This window comes from Rhododendron vialii, chromosome 8a (assembly GCF_030253575.1).
Source record: "Rhododendron vialii isolate Sample 1 chromosome 8a, ASM3025357v1".
Taxonomy (NCBI): Eukaryota; Viridiplantae; Streptophyta; class Magnoliopsida; order Ericales; family Ericaceae; genus Rhododendron; species Rhododendron vialii.
This window is the reverse complement of record NC_080564.1, coordinates 6,809,669-6,830,605: the sequence shown is the minus strand read 5'-3', so window position 1 is coordinate 6,830,605 and position 20,937 is coordinate 6,809,669. Positions and strand designations below refer to the sequence as shown.

General features: G+C 37.6%; 3 protein-coding genes across 3 annotated transcripts; all 3 read right to left on the bottom strand.

Annotated features, from left to right (window-relative positions):
• Nucleotides 1-56: 56 nt before the first annotated feature.
• Nucleotides 57-2,562, bottom strand: LOC131298517 (uncharacterized). Its single transcript, XM_058323999.1, has 4 exons — nucleotides 2,288-2,562; nucleotides 1,381-1,459; nucleotides 731-851; nucleotides 57-637 (listed from the first exon to the last, which is right to left on the bottom strand). The coding sequence occupies exons 1-4, from the start codon at nucleotides 2,560-2,562 to the stop codon at nucleotides 57-59; spliced, it is 1,056 nt and encodes a 351-aa protein (XP_058179982.1).
• A 1,847-nt stretch (nucleotides 2,563-4,409) lies between these two features.
• Nucleotides 4,410-6,762, bottom strand: LOC131335101 (transcription factor MYB16-like). The gene is made up of 4 exons (XM_058370301.1): nucleotides 6,406-6,762; nucleotides 5,888-6,017; nucleotides 5,110-5,528; nucleotides 4,410-4,966 (listed from the first exon to the last, which is right to left on the bottom strand). Exons 1-4 carry the CDS (start codon nucleotides 6,536-6,538, stop codon nucleotides 4,626-4,628), a joined length of 1,023 nt encoding a protein of 340 aa, XP_058226284.1. The 5' UTR covers nucleotides 6,539-6,762; the 3' UTR covers nucleotides 4,410-4,625.
• A 10,348-nt stretch (nucleotides 6,763-17,110) lies between these two features.
• Nucleotides 17,111-18,863, bottom strand: LOC131335102 (NAC domain-containing protein 92-like). The gene is made up of 3 exons (XM_058370302.1): nucleotides 18,354-18,863; nucleotides 17,960-18,237; nucleotides 17,111-17,874 (listed from the first exon to the last, which is right to left on the bottom strand). The coding sequence occupies exons 1-3, from the start codon at nucleotides 18,538-18,540 to the stop codon at nucleotides 17,323-17,325; spliced, it is 1,017 nt and encodes a 338-aa protein (XP_058226285.1). The 5' UTR covers nucleotides 18,541-18,863; the 3' UTR covers nucleotides 17,111-17,322.
• Between the last annotated feature and the right edge of the window lie 2,074 nt (nucleotides 18,864-20,937).

Here is a 20,937-nt window from a genome sequence, read left to right as displayed (position 1 = left end):
TGGGAAACATAAACAACTTTAAGGTATCTATTGGCTATACAAAGTAGAATCAATATTTACATTGAAAAAATACTATCCGGAAGCCTCCATTTGTCACTCAAAGCCTTGTTCAAAGTGGAGTTCTTAACACATCTTCTGGAGCGTAGAAAATCTTTGATAGAGTTAATCACGTTAAGGGACACGATGTCAACCTGTTTGGATAGGCCTTGAAACACTCCAGCATTCCTTTCAATCCAAATGCCATACACTACAACTGCTAAGGTGCTATGTAACACTAAATCTCGAAAAACCTTGGACGTCCCATACTGGACAAGCCAGTCCACAATGTCTGTGAGGGTGTTAGGAATGCCTGGCGCCAAAGTCCTCACCAGAACTTGTTGCCAAACCATAGAGGAGAAGGGACACTGGAAAAATAAATGGTGGTGGGTCTCTCTAGCGTTATTGCAGAGCATACATTTGTCTTCCACCTGCATCCCCCAATTAGCTAACTTGTCCTTAGTACTCAGCTTGGCTTGAACGGCCAACCATAACACGAAGGCCCATCGTGGGACCTTTGGACCAGACAATTCCTGCCCAAGGTGGGTTTGGCCTTCTGGTTTGAAGTGCTTCCCATGTAGAGGCAACAGAATAATGGCCACTAAGATGAGGAACCCAAACAACATAATCCTCCCTCAAACTATTTGGCTTTAGAGTACTGGGAGTATATGTGGGCTGCCAGAGCCCGGGAGACCTCCTTCCCTTTTGGAAAGGGGGCTCCCCCATGCACCGCCCGCTTTCTGTTGTTTGAGAAATCTTTGAAGAGTCGCTACTTGGGTTTTTGTAAAATGATTTGCCACCCGAGAAACCTGGAACTAGAAAATGATATTTGGAGTTGAAAATAAACCAAAGATTTTGGATTCGGAAGCCAAGTTACGAGAATGGAAGGCTTTTGTTTGGCACCCTTCTCGCCCGATACGAGGATCGGTCTCTACTAAATATTTATGGGATTTCAAAAAAATGATTTTGTAGCAACTTGAGTGTGTAGTGCATGCATGTGCTGGAGTGTACAGTATACAGGGATGAAGCAGAAGATGGCTTATTAGGAATGAAAATGCATACAGACTGTCGAAGAAACCTCAGAGAATGAGGGTCACTCCTTTGCGCTGGGGAGTTTCTTTCTGGCGCAAAGCACTCTATGGGATGTCTCCTTTGCGCTGGGGACTTAGTATCCAGCGCAAAGCAGTCGTTTTAAGCAGTTCCTGAAAATATTTTATTTTTTTATCCAAACAGTGGATTAATTGGTACAATACATGAACAATGACTTTTGATGATGTTTTATGACCTATCTAGGTGCAGCAGTAAGAAAACAATATTAAGAAACATTGAAAATGAATGATAAACATTGAAAATGAGCAATGAAAGCCTCTGGACTCCACTGACACTAGGATAAGTCAGTAAGTACAGAGGAATGAGCTTTGTACTGGGGAATGAATGCCCAGCACAAGGCAATTTAACCAACCATAGGAGCATAAACTTTGCGCTAGGGAGTGTGTGCCCAGCGCAAGGCACACGCACCTACATTCTTTTTAAAGCAGAAGCCCAAGATCGTCTTAGTTGGCTAATGCGAACGCTTCGGGCTCCTGGTTTCCTCAGATGAGCAGAAATTGGAAATGTAAGTAGTATACTACCTTTGAAAGCTTGATTGAGACTTGGGAAGTGGTTTTCTAAGTGATTTGAAGGGTGTTTTGGATTGTAGATATTATTGAAGTGGGTATTAGAGCAATGTAGGTGTTTTTAGAGGAAGGGTAGGACTTTTCTCCTTCAAATATAAAACATTTTTGATTTTTCCTTGGAGAGAAACCAGAAGATGTATATTTTCTAGAGAGAGAAGGCTATGTGGAATGGAGGGAGATATGTATATTTGAGAGTGTTGAAAGAGGTTCAGAGAGGAGTCCTTGAAATGGCTCAAAGCACCTCCATTTATAAGAAAAACGGAGAGGGAACATCTGTGCAGGCTTAGAATCGGCTAGATGCTTTGTAGAGTCATGACGAGATCCCTTAAGCAGTCAGAGCTATCTGTAACAAAATTTTATTCCTAGCGCATAGGAGAGTGTTGCACTCTTCAACGCTAGATAATGGATTCTTTGCGCTGGGCACATGGTGCCTTGTGCTGGATAGCTGATGGGTTCAGGTTATGGGAAGTCCAAAAGTCGTTGATCAAGCTCTCGAATTCATGGTCCTGTCTTGTATCATCATGGGAGATCTAAGGTAGTTCGGGGAGTCTCAATTTGGGGTGTCTACAGTATACCTGATTATCTCTTGAGTAACTCTATTACGGATTCTGGGCCATCTCCACTCTCCTTGGAAAATAATGGAGAACACTTTTGCTTGAAGAGATCTCCCCATATTAAAAACCACATCTTCCCTAAATCTCTTATGCAAAGGCCCCAAAGGATGCCAATTGCCATGCCATAAGAAAGTCCCTGCACCATTTCCAATCCTATATTGGATCAAAGGTTGCCCCAAGCCCCTAATGCCAAACAATTTCCTGATGGTCCATGAAGCATCACTAGGAATCTTCATTGTCCAAATATTATGATCCTTTATGATATAGGTATGGATCCATTTTACCCAAAGGGTGTCTGCCTTCATACACAAGGCCCACAGATGTCTTATCGTAGTAGCTTTGTTGCAATCCGTAGTTTTACAACTAACAATAAATAAGAAAAAAAATGATTTAAAAAAAATAATCTCTATGGGATTCGAACCCAAGTCCCCAACTACCATGGCCAATAATCTTATTGTGCTTATAATTGGAACAATTGATATATATTATATAATTTATTTTTTCAAATCTTTTCGTCGAGACGAATTAATAATTTTCAAAAATTTGGCATAAAATTAACAAACGTAAAAAAAAATTGAATAAAAAAAAAAATCCAAAAAGCTAAGAGAAAAGGACCTCAGTTAATGTATGTGGGTACAAAACACCAATTGGGGATGGTGTTGTGTAGTGGTATGCGCAGTATCGTGCTGCACACTTTGAAGCCGTCGAATCGTACATCCGACAACTAGGATCTCATCTTGACAATGAAAGGCTTTTGATCATTGGTTGTTAAGATAAGATCCAAGTCCTCGGATGCACGATTCAACGGCTCGGAGATGCGCAGCACGGTACTGTGCACCTCACTGCACAACACCAACCCGGAGTCCATACACATGCTGGCACAGCAAGGATGGTCTGCAAATTCTAAAAAAAAGAAAAAGAAAAAGAAGCAAGGATAGCCTATTTGTCCATTTAATAAGCAGAGTTGGGAAAAGTATAGGATACCGTTCGTTTAATGGTTTTGTATTTTAGATTTTAAGTATTTTTTTTCTCTATCTCTTTCTATAATCATTACCTATATTTTTAATTATTTCTTTCTATACTCATTACTTATAAATCGAAATCCAAAATTCCAACCTAAAACGAACGGGGTCTAGAAGTTTTGGCCCAATAGAGGGAAGGAGTATGTTATACTCCAGTACTTCACACCCATGTGCTAATACAGTTTCCATTGGACATAGATATCAATGCTCTTGTACGGGTCGATGAAAAGTATGCTCGATCATTTTGCTGCTGCAATCAACTTTCTACACAGCCAGCCTGGCTTCATAAACTCAGCCTGGGTTGGAGTTGCTCTGATGCACAAATTAGTTTTTGCAACTTGTTAGCCAAGTTGTACTACTGTATTAGAAACTATCGGATCCGATTTCTTCTGTCCTGAAAACTTCTATGTCTTTGTGCCAAAAGATTTTTCGGCCTTAAATTTAAAAAATTCCCACGACACACATACACATGAATTTTCGGCACACAGAATTTTGCCTCGAAACTATCTAGGTCCATACCTTAATCACGGAAGTAACCACTAACAAGTGAGAGTCTCCCCCGAGCAACCGATCAAATGGATCTACAACACTGAAATTGGTGGGCCACTTTGCAAAGATTTTTTTGTCTCTTGAGTTCTCCAAAACTTTAAAAAAATTACTAGTTGTTTTGTCTTTATTTGAATTTTTTTTTTGTGTTTGTTAGGTTTGCGCCCAACTTTTGTAGATTATTGATTCATAACTCAGCCTAGGTTAAAAAATTATTTTTTATTTACATTATTTTTGAGTTTGAAAATGTGAAATAAGTCCAACTTTTTCGTCTTTATTAAAAAAATTGGATTTCGATTGTAATTTTTTACTTTTTAGATTTCTTTCGTCATGACGAAACAATAATCTTCAAAAAATCGACAAAAAACTAACAAATGCGAAAAAAAATTTGAAAAAAAACAAAAAAAATAAGCCAAATAACTTTTTTAGCCGTAGGACCCCTTCAGCAGGAATTGTCACATGATTAGGGTTGAACTCCCTGCACTTGCAAAAGAATGAAATTAACCACTGGAAGATTTAGGAATAATATGATACTTTTTAATTACTATAAAATCTTGAAAGAAAAACTATATATAGACCATAGTTTTTAGAAGTACACTCAAGATGAAAAATTAATAGCAATTTTTTAAAATATCCCAAACAAGACCTTCAACTACAGCTCCTCATGCTTAGGACATAGGTGAATTAGCTGGAGAAGAATTCACCAAATCAAGAATGTCATTCCAGTAATTCTAATTATTCTCGTAAAAATCAACGTCACCACCGCCGTTGCCATCACAGTCCGACTGATCACCACCACCCTCCGAGCAACTCCAATCGCCAGAATTCTTCAACATCTCAGTGAACCTTTCCGCAAAGATTCCACTGTTCGCATTGGCATCATTGCCGGTTTCGAGAGACTCTGGAGTCCATGCATCTTCCATGGGCAAAATGGTCATTTCACGAACACCTAACGCGAAGGACATCGGATTATTTTCCATTCCCACGTTGAAATCGGGCAAATGAGTAGAATTTCCAATAAGGCGTTTCAAATCTTCTTCACCTTCTTTTACAATTTCATCCTCACAAGAGCCTGAATAAGACAATAAAAGTCCATTTGAATTAAAACAACTACGACACAAAAATGTTGTTGTCACATATCATTCATGTTTTTTGCGTACAAGATTTACGTTGCTATATCATTTTCCGCTCAATAAAGACAATCGAAACGCTCACCAATCGCGGTGGTGGGAAACCGAGGTGCATTCCCGGAGAAGCTTATCTTCGACCTTGGCGACTCCAAATCGCTGCTGAGCCTGGACATCGAACCACCACCACCTCCTCCAACCGGCGGTGAAAAATTCGGTGCCTGTGAGCCGAGCCGGTCGTTTGGCGAAGCCGAGCGCAATTTTGATTGTCTGACCAATCTAGCTTCTGCTTCGAGCCGGGCACTCTCCCACTGAGCCATGTGGCTTAGATTGGTGCTTTTCTTCGACTGGCCATCATTGGACATGAGGATCCCGGCATCAGTTTTGGGCTTGTGGGTTACCGGGTCGATACCGGACTTGGCTAATCTTTTCTTCAAATGGGTGTTCCAGTAGTTTTTGATCTCGTTATCGGTTCGTTTGGGCAAGTGAGTTGCAATCGCGGACCACCTATGGATAAGACAACAAATGAACAAAAAAGGCACATTGACAGTTTGAGAAAGCTTACTCTTACCTTAATTAATCTCTGATAAACTAAGTGCACCGTTGTCCACTAATGGGGCTCCATTTAAAACAGGAGCAAAGTCTCGTATAGACTAACCACACACGAGCTTATCACACTAGATGATTTCGAACCCGAGATCTAAAAAGGGTGCAAACCCCTGAATCAGACCCAAGAAGTTTTGAACATGCATGAAAAATCCTTGAAGTTTGGTTATATAGCTCTTTTAACAGAGAATCACAGCAACAAAAAGAGATGGAATTATTAGGAGTAAAACAATTGCAGGTAGCTAGGCTAGCTTAAGTACCTGTTGCCTAAGAGAGCGTGGAGTTGAATGATGGTCTGTTCTTCCTCTAGACTGAATTTCCCTCTCTTAATATCAGGCCGCAGGTAATTAGTCCACCTCAATCTACAACTTTTTCCACATCTCTCAAGCCCTGTAAAGAGAAAAGTAAATAGATTAAGCTATTACTCACAAATAGAGAAAAAAATTTACGGCAGTCTTTGACCTAATGATATCAGGGGTGCACTTGAATGTTAGAAAAAAAGAAGTTAGAAGAGCTCGGACTAGACCCAATGGCATTAGAAATGCCCTTGAGTGCCAGGAAAAAAGAAGTTAGAAGTGCTCCGACTCTTCTTTCAACGTACTAATCTCTAGTAACTATCTAACAAAACTGACTTTTCAACGTACTAATCTCTAGTAACTATCTAACAAAACTGACTTTCGTCGATGAAAAGGAAAATCTAGCTATACAAGTACAAGTTTTTTTTTTGGACATAAAATTGGAAAAGAAAGAGGAAGTGGGTGTGATGAGCACATCACACCAGCTTTAGTGGGAAGGGAGCGCCAGCTGCCATGGCCATGTTGATCAATGTAGGCCAAGAGCTTGTGGTCTTCTTCAGGAGTCCATGGCCCTTTCTTCAACCCCACCTTCTCACAGCATGGAGTCCGACCCATTTTTATTCGCAGGCTGACTTGAGATATGTATCGATCGATCTCTAGCTGGGTCTGGGATACGATCTGAAGATTGCTTTAAGTATTGCCTTTTGCCAAGACTTCGGGCAGAGACAGAGAGAGAATCTCACGTGAGAAGAGAGAGAGAGAGATAGGCATAGAAGAAAAAGTTCAGCAACATATGGAGGAGATCAAGTATTGAGGACACGAGTTTTGTCAGCGTATATGAAAGGATTATTCTAACATCCGCGTAGGATAATATAATAGATAAAAGATTCGTTGATATTTGAGAAAGTATATATATATATTAATGTCTGTGAGATATGCATTGATATCTAAATTCGTTTGAAATTATTAGCATATTATCCTCTCCATAGTGAGCAAAAGTTAGCAAGACTGTGTCAAAAATTGAATCTTGGCTTATGAAACGAACTATCCGATTGGACCGATTCTATTAATGGTTTTAGAACCATCCATTTTATGAACCAAAATTTGAATTTTTAATACACCTCTCGAAATTCGATGAAGTTGATATTTCTGCAAAAAAATATATTAATTTATGGGGCCTACAAGATGACGGATTCAAATTAATAAAGTTTAATGTACTGTGAGGTTCAGAATGGCGGTGGTGACAAATCCAATGTAGCAAAAAGTTTTTTGTGTTTTTTGGGGCAAAAAGATAATTCAGTGCCATGTGTACGTAACATTTCTCAGATGGCAAAAAATTGATCTCTGTCTTCCAAAAAAAATAAAAAAAACAAAAGAAAAAAGAAAAAGAGTAGTACTACTACAAGGAAGCATAGTCCGGCAATGGAGAATTGAAGTAATAGGGGCCCACGTCTCCGCATCAGGGCCCATGAGCCCATCAAGTGTCTCTTATCTCCGCTCGCACTTACTATTCGTTGTTGACTTGTCGGCGAGAAGTTTTTGGGTGCCCGACGAGCACCACACACGTGCTATTCCGTCGGCGATCAGTCGTTCAAACGTGTTTTGGATGATCCAGATGTTAGATAGAAAAAAAGAGGAGAGAGAGTGGTCGGGTGAGGTAAGAGAGAGGGAATAACCGTGCCCTCCAAAACATATTTGGACGGCCTGGGTCACTCACAGATACCGCCACGTGGTGCCCGCTTGACACCTAAAAATTTCTCGTTGTCAGCGAGTCCATGGATCACTCACGAATACTTCTAATTAAGGTTTCTTTGTTAATCATTATATATAAAGACATACTAAGAACAATAATTAGTACCGTAAACTGAAGAATTAATCATATGAGGGGGGGTCCAATACCATATGTTAATGATTATGATTCAAATTTCTCCTACCTATGGAAATCAATGCTTAACCTCTAAGGTGGGGGTGATCATAATCATACTCAAGGTCTCAATTAACTTTCTCTAACCCTCAGTACTTGATAATGTGCAATAATTGATGACTAGTCTATTTTTTTTTATTTTTTTCGAGATACACAAAATGTCTGAACTAGCTAGTTTGTGCCCGTCTCAAACTTATCTTATAGCCCTTTTCCATAGCCCTTTCCACGCTTACACATGAGCTCAGGTGGCCACACGAATTTCATAAATTGCTAGCAATGAAAATTGAGCCTGAGACCTCAGAAGAAATCAAATTTCTAGGTCCCATGCCCAAGACTAGGTAGCCTTTGGAGTTAAACTAAGTCTATGAATACTATTTGTCGGGGAAAAAATTTCTGGGGTTATAGAGATAATAAGATCTTGGATACATCGGTTTGATCATCCAAATACCCTTTTCTCCAAATCACACGAAAGAACTGACTTAAGCTTAACAGGCTGAGCCCGACCTAAGATGAAAAAACCCTAAAACCCCTTAAGAGTTGGTAAGAAACCAACACAGCCCAAACAAAAGAAATATTAAACTTAGGGGCCACGTGGAATTCACACACATCAAATAGTTTTCATTTTTGCTTCTCCATAATAGCAGTTATTTCCATGAGGTTTTTTCTGCAAAAGACATTGTGTTGCTACATATTGGAGAATATCGGTCAAGTCCGAGTATCGAATTCGCAGGGAACAGTATGACTGGGTAACCGTACTTTCGATTGATTTCTAGCTAGTTTAATTCGAAGGGGAAAGATTTGAGTTTTTTATTTTTGGGAGACTAATTAAATTAAGAAAGCAACTAATTAAAAGATTCGGAATTTGATGAAGGACAGTATATATGACTGGGTAACCATACTTTCGATTGACTTCTAGTTTAATTCGAAGGGGAAAGATTTGAGTTTTTATTTTTATTTTGGGAGACTAATTAAAATAAGAAAGCAACTAATTAAAAGATTCGGAATTTGATGAAAGAAAATCTAGGATTTCGAATCCATCCGACCACGTAATAGTGCTATGTATAGGCTAGGGTTACCATTTGAATCAAAAGGAATTATTGCAAGGGCTAGCAATCCCTTTCGATAATCGTCAAAAAAATTTATGTTTTTGACCTACATGGACTATCCCATAGCACAGATTATCATCCTAGTACATTCTGTCTCTATAATAGCACGATCCATCTTACGAGCATAATTTATCTCAAAACTTCAAACACAAGCATTGAAAAACATTGTATAACTCATATTTGAAATCGCTGATAAAAGAAACTCATATTTGAAATCTAGAATACAAATATTTAAACACATTAAAATCAATCCATTCAATTGAAACGAAAAGGATTCTTAGTCCTACAATCGATTTGAAATAGAAACCTAAAACCTACGCATAAAAAAATTTACTTGGCGCGAAGTTTGATCATCTCCTCCCTAGATGGGTGTTTTAGCCAACCATGGGAGGGATTGATGAGCATGAAATTGAAGGAGAAATATTGGAGTTTCTCTCTTTATAGGGTTTTTTCCAAAACAAGTTAGGAACCCTAAACTAATGTTTGAAACTCCTACTTATAGTCAAAGTCGTAGAAAGTACATTAAAACGTTAGAAAATGATAAAAGTCGGCTCGTTCATCCGGACCAATGAGAGGCTCATCCGGACCAGAGATGCTGAGGGCCGGAGGAACTGCTTGGGATTGCTCGTAGATCCCGACCATAGTTGTGATCTAGTTAGCGATGCTGCAAGGTACTAGGATTGTTCGGTCAGGACCAGAGATCGAGGATTAAGTCAGGAGCAGTAATCCTGCAAGCTTAGTTTTGCGCTCTGATCACTTCTCGAGCTACCCTTTGCTTCTAACAACCTCCAACTTGCATGTTTTCGCTTTCTTCATTGGCTCCAAAGGCCTGCTAACACCCATACTAATACAAAGTGTGTCAAATAACAACGCAAACAGACACGCAAAGGCACAAAATTAAAATGATTAAGGGGTAGTTTTCCAAATAGGCTGAAAGTGCTAAAAATGCTAAACATTTTGTTAGTATTTTGTGAAGAAAAAAAAACTTCCTCAGTGATGAAAAGAACACTTTTAGCCGATTTGGGACTACCCCTAAATGGGTGCTTTTTCAGCACCTATTAGTCCTATACTAAAATCAAAACAGAATGGCCAAACTGTCGTTATCACACTTCAATTACATAAATTTATATTCCTACATATTATCATTTTTATTTCCTAGTATTTGCGCAAGTCAATGTGCAAAACATACTAACTTGTAGTGAATAGTTGGCCGAGCTTAGTAACTTGGGCTTATAACCAAGTAGTGAATAGTTGAAAATTTGAACCGGGAATAGAATCACTTAAAATAAAAGCAATTCTGCGATACAATTCATTCAGATTTCAAATTCATAAAAAAAAAAAATGAAAAATCATATCGAATACCTACACATGTCAGATCGAATACCTACGCATAAGGATTCGAGTTTTAAAAAAAATTATTAAATGGCTCGAATCATCCGTGTAAAATCTAGAATAGGCCCCGCAAGCTAGTTGGGTTCCTTAGCTCTCTCTTTTTCCCGAAATAAAACAAGGGTACCTTGATAATTGCAATGGAAGTTGAAAAATTCACCAGGGTAGGCCTCTGATGGCCATGGCTATGTACTTCGGTCTGCGCTATAGACAAAAAGAAGGGGACCCCTGCAGCGAAAAGCCACCTTAAATTTGTGGCAGGCCCAAGCCCATGGCCTTTAAAAGCAAATCCCAAGCATCCACAATTCCAATATTTGCACTGGTGGCCAGGGACAACGGGCCCACCCACTTAAATACTCCTTGATCATATCCACATGAGAAGGAAACTTCTTCCCGTCTCTGACGTAAGTACGGTGATGTTTTTTTACAGATAATGGTGTGGTGTAACGGTGTAATAATCTGTGACGAGAGTGACAGATACAGTATATTACCTTCACTTTCGTTTAAAAATACAGTATCTTACCTGCACTTTCATTTTTTAAACGAACCGAAACATACAGGACTTTGTCATCGAAGTTTGCCGTAGATCAAGCATGGAAGGCAAAAGGTAATTCGAACTTTTGGAGTGAAACAGGGCTCCTATTGGTTAAGTATAATTAGCGGCAAAATCAGAGTAGTATTTTTTAACTTTTGAGCTCCAAAGAAAGAGGAGAAAAGGAGGATCTTCACACATGGGTCCAGTATGTAACAGACGTCAAATGACGTCAGATTCGGAGGACCTTTTGGGTTCTCCTTCCGGGTATGTAACATTATTGTATAACAAAGGAACGTAATATCAATTCTAATAAACTAATACTGCGAGTAGAAATATTTTTCATTTTCTTTATTATCAAGAAAGTTTTTTTTGTTGTCTATAACATTTTGTTCTTTATCAAGAAAAAAAAGATTTTTATTTGAGGTTCAACTTTTTTGTTCTCGAACGTTGAGGCCCAACACTACACCCAAATGTTAGTATTTAATCTATGAAAATTGTTTTATTTTATTTGGTTCGACAAGGAGGCCCATCTTTTATTTTATTTTTATTCAGATTAGTTGTGGGCATTTCTTCACAAGTGGCCCAACCCAACCCTGAAAATCCAGACCTGATAATTGAAGTCAGGTGTTGTTTGTCATTTGTCACCCAATACTTACATAATTTTTTTTTTTTTTTGGTCGGTGCTAAAATTGGAAGTGCAGGCATGATACCCGTCACATTCATCAGAGAGTATCGCCCCGACATACTACACCACTAATCGTAGAGAATCCCACCGTACTTATGTCGAGACCGAAACTAAGACCCCACAAGCCCCAATAAAAAATTATGAGGACTCAAATCTAGGCATGTCCAACCAAATTTTAACTTCTTACCGTAGTTTCCACTGCTTGAACCAAACCCCTCGTTGGTACATGAATCTCTTTGTATTCTTCAAAAGCCAAAAGCCCATAAAATAGGACAAACACAAAAAGAAAAAGGTTCAGGCAACCAAACTTCCAACGAATTAAATTTAGGGAAAGTAGTATTGGTTTGAGGACTTGCTTTCTATTATGTCGCCAAAGCATGGCTTAAACGAACATCAAAGTTATTATCAGATTACCTTTTTACCCCTATCAAGAATAGAGAATTTTTTTTTTTTTAAAGTTCCCAAGATAGGGAGTTTTTTGGATTGCGAAATTTCACTGACATATTTCTTTTAGTATTCAAATGCATTTGTTCAACAATTTCTCAGTCCCGAAATTTTTTATCGAGGCTAACTTCGGAATACAAATTTTCATCCTCCTTAGACTAAACTACATTTAATGCAATAGATTTCATCTTATTGAATCAACTTAAAGCATTAGAGTTGGTTCAAAGTTTCAATAGTTCTGTTCTACTCCTCTCCCTCTCCCTCAGATTTTGTTCAACACTTTAGCACCATTTGATGTAGTAGTTGTTTAGGCAGTACCATCCCAATCACTTGATTTTGTCCCACATAACATATTCAAAATTTCCACTAAGTAATCCCAATCAGTAGTTGTTTAGGCAGTACCATCCCAATCACTTGTAATCGTCAAAAAACACAAGTAACAACGAAATTAAACCTGATAAAACATATCTTCAAAGGAAAAAAGCTAAATATATATATCTTCAAGGGAAAAAAGCTAAATACATATTTGGTCCCCCCCAACCCACGTTTGCCACATTTTCATATAAAGAGTGCATACGTGTCATAAGAATTTTGTAAGGACCAAACTCAAAAGAAACAACACCCACCCCCCCCCCCCCCCCCCCCCCCCCCCCCTCCCCCAATATTCGTTACAAACAACGTTTGCCACATTTTCATATAAAGAGTACATACACTTCATAAGAATTTCCCTAAGGGTCAAACTCAACAGAAGAGAGTGCAAGTAGCAGTAGTCTAACCTTCAATCTAATGTACCACGTGTCTACATTCGGATCGATGCTCTTGTGTATGTCGTCATACAATGCATGCATGCACAAGCCAACCAAAAAAAAACAAACGTGTGCTTCATTGATTTAATTTTCTTTCCAAACAAAGAATGGCATCAAGTGGTGTTCAGTGAACAGGGGGAGATATAGTACAGTATTTGACTATATCGATCGATCATATCTTTAAATAAATGTGCAATGACTTCAATTATATGTGTTCTTTTATGAGGACTCCTAGGAAATAAAAGGACTTGTACTGGCAGGCTAACAAAGATAAGCTTGACATTGCCATACCTTATCCAAATGGAATAAAAAGTACATTCATTTACTAATTTCATTAAATTATTGTTACCATAAAAAAAACATACACTATGTTTACATGATTGTCTAGTTTGGCTAGTGTGTTGGGATTTGTGCACTTATCTTCGCGTTTGTTCGTTTTGCGCCAAATTTTTTTGACTTCTTGATTTGTCTCAACGAGACGAATCGAAAAAGTTAAAAAAAAAAAAAAAAAAAACTTACTTTTACCCAAATATTTTGAACAACGAACAAACGCGGAAAAAAATTCAAATTAGGACAAAACCAAAAAAGTGAAAAACTATTAGTGGAACGGGGCCAAAAGATCTAAGTACGTGAACTTATTTACTATAACTGTGAAATTATAATTAAACTGCATCAAAAGGTGATAATGTTTGAAACAGCTTTCCAGTTATCTAAAATCCGATCGGAATCGCAAATAGTTTCTCTAGAATCAAATTTGAGGCTGTTTTTCAACTTCTAGGAATTCTTAGAACAGAAATGATTTGTGCAAAGCAGATGTGCACAGCGGCCTTTATCTCCCGCCTCGGGTCGCGCAAAGATGATCGGAGCCGCTCATTTTGTTCAAAATATGTCGTTTAAAGTCTCTGTAAAAAATGAGCTTCGTTCGATATCGTTAGAGTCGTTAACAAAACACCCAAAATCACTTTAGAATTTAGGCTAAATTATGAAGTGATTTTGGGTGTTTTGTTAACGCCTCTAACGATATCGAACGAAGCTCATTTTTTACAGAGACCTTAAACGACATATTTTGAACAAAATGAGCGGCTCCGATCATCTTTGCGCGACCCGAGGCGGGAAAAAAAGGCCGTTGTGCACAGCCACAGCTCTTCTTAGAATTTGAATTCAGTTTTTTTTTTTAAACCTCCCATTAGAGAGTCATAGACTCGGACCAATAATTTGATTCATAGGTCATTAGTATTTTATTTCTTATGACTGGATGTCTGAACCAATTTACGTACACCTTGACTAAATTCCAGGGTTCTAAAATTAACAACCAGCCAAACTTCTTCTAGTCTCAAGGTTTTGAATGTTTAGCCTCCATAGAATTCAAACATGCGACCTTATAGATGACAAACACTAATTAGTTTTCTAACGTCCACTTGGTCAAATCCCTCGGGGTTCATTCATAGGTCGAATACTTATTTATTTATTTTTAAGACATTCATAGGTCATTAGTTGAACTAATTGATTCACGTTAATTAAGGATTATTTTAAGGTGATGAATATCCTATTGCACCCAATGGGAGTTTTAATTTGTCATTAGGATTAATTAAGATAATATATCTTAGACCGGCCTAATTTTTGGTATTAGTGCCCAGCGTGGGTTGGATTAGTTGACGATTGAGATTCGAATTTTGAAAAATGCGTCAATTATCAATTTAATATAATATACTCGTCGATGAACTCCTGTTTTATTACTGTCAAGAATTTGTAATTAATTTGCTAATCGGAATTTGGTACTGTAGTTGCTATCTTATTTGGAGATTGTTTGGCTCAACGTCTGAGTCGGTATGGAAGACATTGGTTGCCTTGTGTTTTTCTCGTTTACAATAGTTAAATAGTTAGTTTGCTTTTGTCCAAATTTTTTGTAATGAACTCTCTTACGTAAGTACCGCTAAATAAAAAGTGATGGACTTTCAAAGAAGGACAAAAAGAAGGGAAGTACTCGGAAATAATTGTTGTTCTGGTAGATAGGGATAGACCGAGGGTGGTGGATGTGGCTTGGCGACCACCCAAGTCACATTATTAGAACGATGGAGTATTTTTTTTTTCTCCAAAAATATGAATCGAATTATGTATGTTCGCCCGCCCAATATTATTTTGAACCCGCCAACCAAAATTCATGACCCCGCCCCTGCCGTCCTGTCCATTCTCGTCGGATTGGACATATTAGTCATGCATTATCCTTCTAAAAAACAATGGCACATGTCAGGAATTAATGTTGTACTTTCAAAAGTTCGTTTTGTTTGTTACTTTGAGGAGGATGAAAAATGTAACCCCATCCACGTGAAAAACACATGGGATTTTGAAATGGATACCTTGAACTTCATAGCTAGGGACAAACATCGTCCCATGAAGGAAGGAGTAGACCAACAGCTCACTGGCCCAAGGGTTTTTTCGGTCGGTTGGTGGGTTTGTTCCCCGGCTACATAATTGATCAGAATTTGATTATTAGAGTCACGCTGCATGGAAGAAAGTAATTTCTTGAGAGTTTTCTCGTCTCGACGTTGATGGTCTGTCTTTAGCCGGTCTGGAGAGGAGATTACTTGAAATGCGTATAAGCTGGCTCAGACACTCCTGATCGTCGGAAAAATAAAAGACTGACAGGTCACTATTTCGTCCGATTTGAGGCCTATATTTACTCGGACTGGATCCCTACAATGTGATACCCTACCAGTATAGTTTTTCATGTGGTACACATAACAATCCATTATGATATTGTCTTCATGATTCATCATTCAAGTGCCTAATTTTTTTAGAATATATAAATTATTATAAATATAAGGAATAAAATCAAACCAGTTGGACTTGGAGTATTATTTAGTTGGTGATTTTGACACTATACCCGCAAAAAAAAAATTTTTTTGGAAGATCAACTAAACTTAGCTCAAAATTAATTCAATAGGGTTAAAGTAAAGTAAATTTCCCGAGTTAGAATCAACTAATAACCAATATGGGTTTAAGCGGGTTAATAAAATCGGACTCACCGATAAAGAAACAGAAACAAAATCGGACTCCGTCAAGATCCAAGAAAAAGAATCACTCCAAATTTTTTAAAGAAAAGTACTTGACCAGTTCTTTTTTGTTTGAAATATACGATAAGTATAAATTCAGGTTTAGCGTTTTAACCGTTTTCTCAACTACAAAAGTTAAAGTAGATTAGAAACAAAACAGATTAATTAAAACACTTTGATGTACTGTGTAATATTAGATCTAGTAACAAATTAATTAGGAAAATGATATTGGCACTCCAAAAATTGATGTTAGCACTCCAAAATCAGTGTAATTCCAAAGCATTTTCCTTTGTTTTTTGGAGTGTCTGCATCGATCAATTTAATTAACAAGATGAACATATTATGAACTTTTAGGTTTGTTAAATTGTCTCGAAACTCAAGCCTTTTTTCTACCTCACTCTTGAAATATTGTCTTTCGTTGACATATGACCGCTCAAATATTATTTAATTTTGATTTTGCTACTTCCTTTAAAAGATGAAATTGTACGTGTTGCCAACATTTTGTATCATCAAGGCATCAAATTTTGGATATTTCTTTTGCGAAATATTTTGTAGATTTTTACAGTGGTGCATTCAGAAACTGATTGGAAAGATGAAAGATCAAGCGACATAATTTCTCTGTATAATTTATTGAAAGCTAAAACATTTGTCGTTAACGGTGACTTATGAACAAAATAAGAGAACAAGATTCATTTAAATGGAGTTTAAAAAAAAAAAACAAGATTCATAGGAGATGATATTTGAAGAGATTTGTACGTGATGGGTATTTGCCAATTCCGTCGTGTAATGAACTCTACCTTGGTTTGGTTGTTGTCCTAACATCTAATCCTAACCCTAACTGATTAGATATCTAGAGAGAGAGAGAGAGAGAGAGGACAATTCAAAACTATTTTCCACTAACTAAAATCTCTAGGAAATACTACTATGATTTTAAAAGAAAAAATCCCTAGCGAATACTTAAAATATAGTGACCCAATTATCCTCATGACTTAACTAATAAGCTCTTAAAAAAAGCCTCCAATTATTTTATTTTTTTTGAGGAGAGCTATTAAAATATGAACATCAGGAAAATTAAGCATAAATAAAATGAAAAGACATTAGCAGCTAAATACAAGTATCCTCATATTTGATAGTACTGAATGAAACAGAGATTAAAAAACAAAACAAAAACAAAGAACAGAATATCAAACCATGAACTGATGAGAGAGAGAGAGAGAGAGAGAGAGAGAGAGAGAGAGAGAGAGAGAGAGACAAACGATTTGTTTGCTTTTTACAACACACAGAGGGATGTCTTTTACTACAATGATTGGTAATGAAAAATCTATACACCCTAACGCACAAACAACAACTTGATAATAACATTACTAACAACTTGCATGATGACTAATGAAAAATCTCCCCTTAATTTCCTCCCAATATTCTTTATCCTACTACTTTCTACAATTTCATCTTCAAATTCAATAATTCCACAGACAATCAAGATCCATAGGTCCAGCTGAAAGAATCGGGTCCATTTCGTGGCCCGACAGAACCGACGACATATCGGTACTCATCCCGGTGTCGGTAGAGAATTCCCTTGACTCCCTCTTCATATTATTGAACAGAAACCTCATCATAGACTGATCTTGCATCAGGGTGGACTCCAGGTAATTGAAACTCTCCATGTTCGGCACGAATTGGGACGAAAACAGAGAGTCCGAAACAGAAGAGTCTTTCGGAAACAGAGGCTTCGAATTAGAGGAAGAGGCGAGGAGCGGGTTGACGAAGCTATCAGCCATTCGGTCATGTGGGTTTTTCTCCTCCGGTGTGTCGGAGAAGCAGGTCACGTGAGAAGCACAGCCGGCCGTGCTTCTCGTTTGGCCTTCGAAAGCAGCAGAGCAGTCCATTAGAGGAGGCAGATTCGAAGTCTGAAATTCGTCTTCGGAACTCCTCATTTTCACCAACCCAGAAATATGCGTCCTCTTTCCACTTGCGTTCTTTTGGAAAATCCTAGAAATCACCCATTCATTCTGCAAAAAACCAAACAAAAAGTTAAAACAAACCCAAACAAAATAGAGTGAAAACAGAGGAAATTCTTTTTTTTTTTTTGTATACCTGTGCTGTTTGAGGCAAGTTGTAGAGGGAATAATTGCCCTCTAACCTATACTCATGCATGACCCAGTTTGTTTTTGTTCCTTTTGGAGCCCTCCCTTTGTAAAAGACCAAGGTTTTCTTCATTCCGACCAGGGCTTTCCCCTTGAAAATCTCCTTATCTTTTCCGGTAGCTTTCCAGTAACCGGCGACGGTAGCCCTGTTAGTCCTCAACCCCGTTGGGTACTTCCTGTCTCTAACACAGAAGAAATACCATTCTCTTTCGCCCATTTTCGCTTTCCCTTCATTTTCAAAGAATCACAAAGAACAATTTAGAAACACAACAAGAATCGGAGGGGAAGAGAGAGAGAGAGAGAGAGAGAGAGAGAGAGAGAGAGAGATGGTTTAGAAAACTTACAAGGCAAATCCCAGGGTTCAACCTTGTTCAAGTCTACATCTCCAATGGCTCTAGCATAGAAGCAGCTATCGAGGACCTTTTCGGATAGATAGTGGGTTATTAGTTCTTCGTCCGTCGGGTGGAACCGGAAACCCGGCGGCAGTTCCATTTGCTCTTCATCCCTACAGAGGCCGGAATCGTTTTCCATTCCAGAAATTCCTTTAATCCTTTCTAATTTCCTCTGTTTCAAGGTTAGGAGTGTTTATAAAGGCTGAATTGGTGGGTTTTTGAAAACTAAGCTACGAAAACAAAGACAGAAATAGCTTAAACCCGGATGGCAGAAAATATGCAGAGAGAGAGAGAGATTGAGAGAGAGAATAGTGTAACAGAAAGATCGAAATGTTGTTAAGAAAAGAGGAGTTGTGAGGACCAGAGCTCCCTAAATAGAGGATTCTTGGGTGAGAAAGAAACGTGGTTCGTAACGCAACTGTGGTTGGCAATCTCTCTCTCTCTCTCTTTCTCTCTCTCTCTCTCTCTCTCTCTCACACACACACGCACGCATACACTTTATTGAATTATATCAATTTCTTTTCCTCTTGAATTTGACCAAGAACAACTCAACTGTACTACCCCGCTAGTTTATCCTTCCTAAAGAGGGAAAAAAAGAAAAAAAATTTGGAGAAGACCACGTGACACGACCAGTTATACAGTAACTAGTACCATCTCCGTCCACGTTTGTTTGCCCACTCTCATTATACCATACTGCTTTAAAAATTGTACGTATTTTTTAATATGAATCTCTAAACATATGTAATATGAATTTTATTTAATAAATTTTAATTAATTTTTTTATACGATATTTTTTAAAATTATGAAACCCATTATAAATTGAAAGATATATACTACTACAATTTAAGACATGACACGAACGTCGAAGATGAACCAACAAACAAGGACGAAAGGATCAATAACTTTTTCCGGGAGAGACTATAGGGGATCCAAGCTCGCGCGCGGTGGGTTCGGGAGGTACCTGGAGATCCAGACTCACAGCTCTAAATATTCTCTTTCATTGTACTACTAGTTTTTCCAGGATAAAAAAACACATTCTCCACATGTGAAAAAGTCCCTTTATAGTTCTAAGTGGAGTATAATAAAAGGGCAAGTTTCAGAATATCTTTTTAAAAAATAAATTTTTATTTTATATTTTTAAAGTCAAAAATAATGTAAATAAAAAATATTTTTTTGATTTTTTTTGCATCGTTCAAAAGATTTCAATGAGATCTTTCAGATGAGATCCATATTGTATATTTTTAGATTTCACTAAGTCCATTATTTTTAAGCTTAAAATTGCCTTCTTAAAAAATAATTACTTATTTTGCGTTTTAGAACACACCCAATCTACTTGGTTCATATTAGAACATAATTACGCAAAATTTATGATTTTTTTCGTCAATGATAATGCTAGAGAGCTAGCATAATCATGTACCATCACACGGGATTTTGCTAGTCACTACGTACGTAAAGAGATAGAGGTTTAAAATTTTTATAACTTATCAACTGCATGTGTTAGTTGGTATTTGTTTAACCAATGTTATCTACTGTGAAATATGGAGCAGATTATTATAATAAGTACTTTATCACGTATTCTTGATACCAAAAAAAAAAAAAAGGAAAAAAATCTCTTCTACCAAACTTATTGCCCATTATATCGGTCTGATAGTGGGAAACTACAAAACTGCTGACCATTCCATTTAAAAATATCCTGCTGTTCTCCAATTCAAGATGGAGACAATGATTGGACCCATTGAAGAGCACACGTGGTTCCTCACGAGTCCATACGATGATCCAAACTAAATTCATTTATACGCCAATCCGAATCATCCCATAGATTGTTCGTGTAAAAAATTTAGGGTTAAAACGCCGGTCTATAAGTTTCTCTTCTATTATAAGTTTCGGATCAAATTTCATTTGACTCCAAAAACTTGGAGAGAATTCCGGTCTCTTACTTTCTTCTAGGTGAATGAATATGATTATGATTTCGCTAACAATAATAGATTAAAAGTTATTTTTTGGATGATATAAGTAGGTTTAAAAAAAAAGAAACTGTTGCGGCCATCGAAATGAAACATTTGATCGATCGATCCTATTGGTCCATCTGTTCGTTCGACTGAGTCCGTTCCATATATACGACCATCGAAATGAAACATTTGATCGATCGATCCTATTGGTCCATCTGTTTGATCGAGTCCGTTCCCTAGACTAGAGAAGAATCGCTTCGAAGGAACAACATAGACAGCAATGATTTTCTTCCATTTTTAAAAAAAAAAATCTCTTTAAAGTCCAATTGATGAAAATGACCTCCTCCCATTCTGCCATTCTATGTGCATTATATATATATAGACATAGACACACACATATTCACACACCCTCCCAAGTCCCAAATATACACCTGCTCCTTTTTGTAAATGATCAAGTCATCTACTCAACTCTAGAACCCAATTTCTCAACCTATAACGATGTTTGGCCAACTATAATTTTTGTCCATAATTGATAAAGCAAGCTAGTCATCATAGGTATTGTATAAACCTCATGCAAAGGCATGGAC

Bases quoted from the DNA above. Each gene is read 5' to 3' on its own strand.
- LOC131298517 (XM_058323999.1), bottom strand. From the start codon at position 2,562: ATGAAGATTCCTAGTGATGCTTCATGGACCATCAGGAAATTGTTTGGC. The intron at 1,460-2,287 runs GTATACTGTAGA...TTCATTCCCCAG, and splicing joins GTTACTCAAGAGATAATCAG to TACAAAGCTCATTCCTCTGT. The intron at 638-730 runs GTCTCCCGGGCT...TCCTCATCTTAG, and splicing joins CCTTTCCAAAAGGGAAGGAG to TGGCCATTATTCTGTTGCCT.
- LOC131335101 (XM_058370301.1), bottom strand. From the start codon at position 6,538: ATGGGTCGGACTCCATGCTGTGAGAAGGTGGGGTTGAAGAAAGGGCCA. The intron at 6,018-6,405 runs GTGTGATGTGCT...TTCTCTTTACAG, and splicing joins CTCCCTTCCCACTAAAGCTG to GGCTTGAGAGATGTGGAAAA. The intron at 4,967-5,109 runs GTGAGCGTTTCG...TGTCTTATTCAG, and splicing joins GTTTCCCACCACCGCGATTG to GCTCTTGTGAGGATGAAATT.
- LOC131335102 (XM_058370302.1), bottom strand. From the start codon at position 18,540: ATGGAAAACGATTCCGGCCTCTGTAGGGATGAAGAGCAAATGGAACTG. The intron at 18,238-18,353 runs GTAAGTTTTCTA...TTGAAAATGAAG, and splicing joins TGAACCCTGGGATTTGCCTT to GGAAAGCGAAAATGGGCGAA. The intron at 17,875-17,959 runs GTATACAAAAAA...GGTTTTTTGCAG, and splicing joins ACTTGCCTCAAACAGCACAG to AATGAATGGGTGATTTCTAG.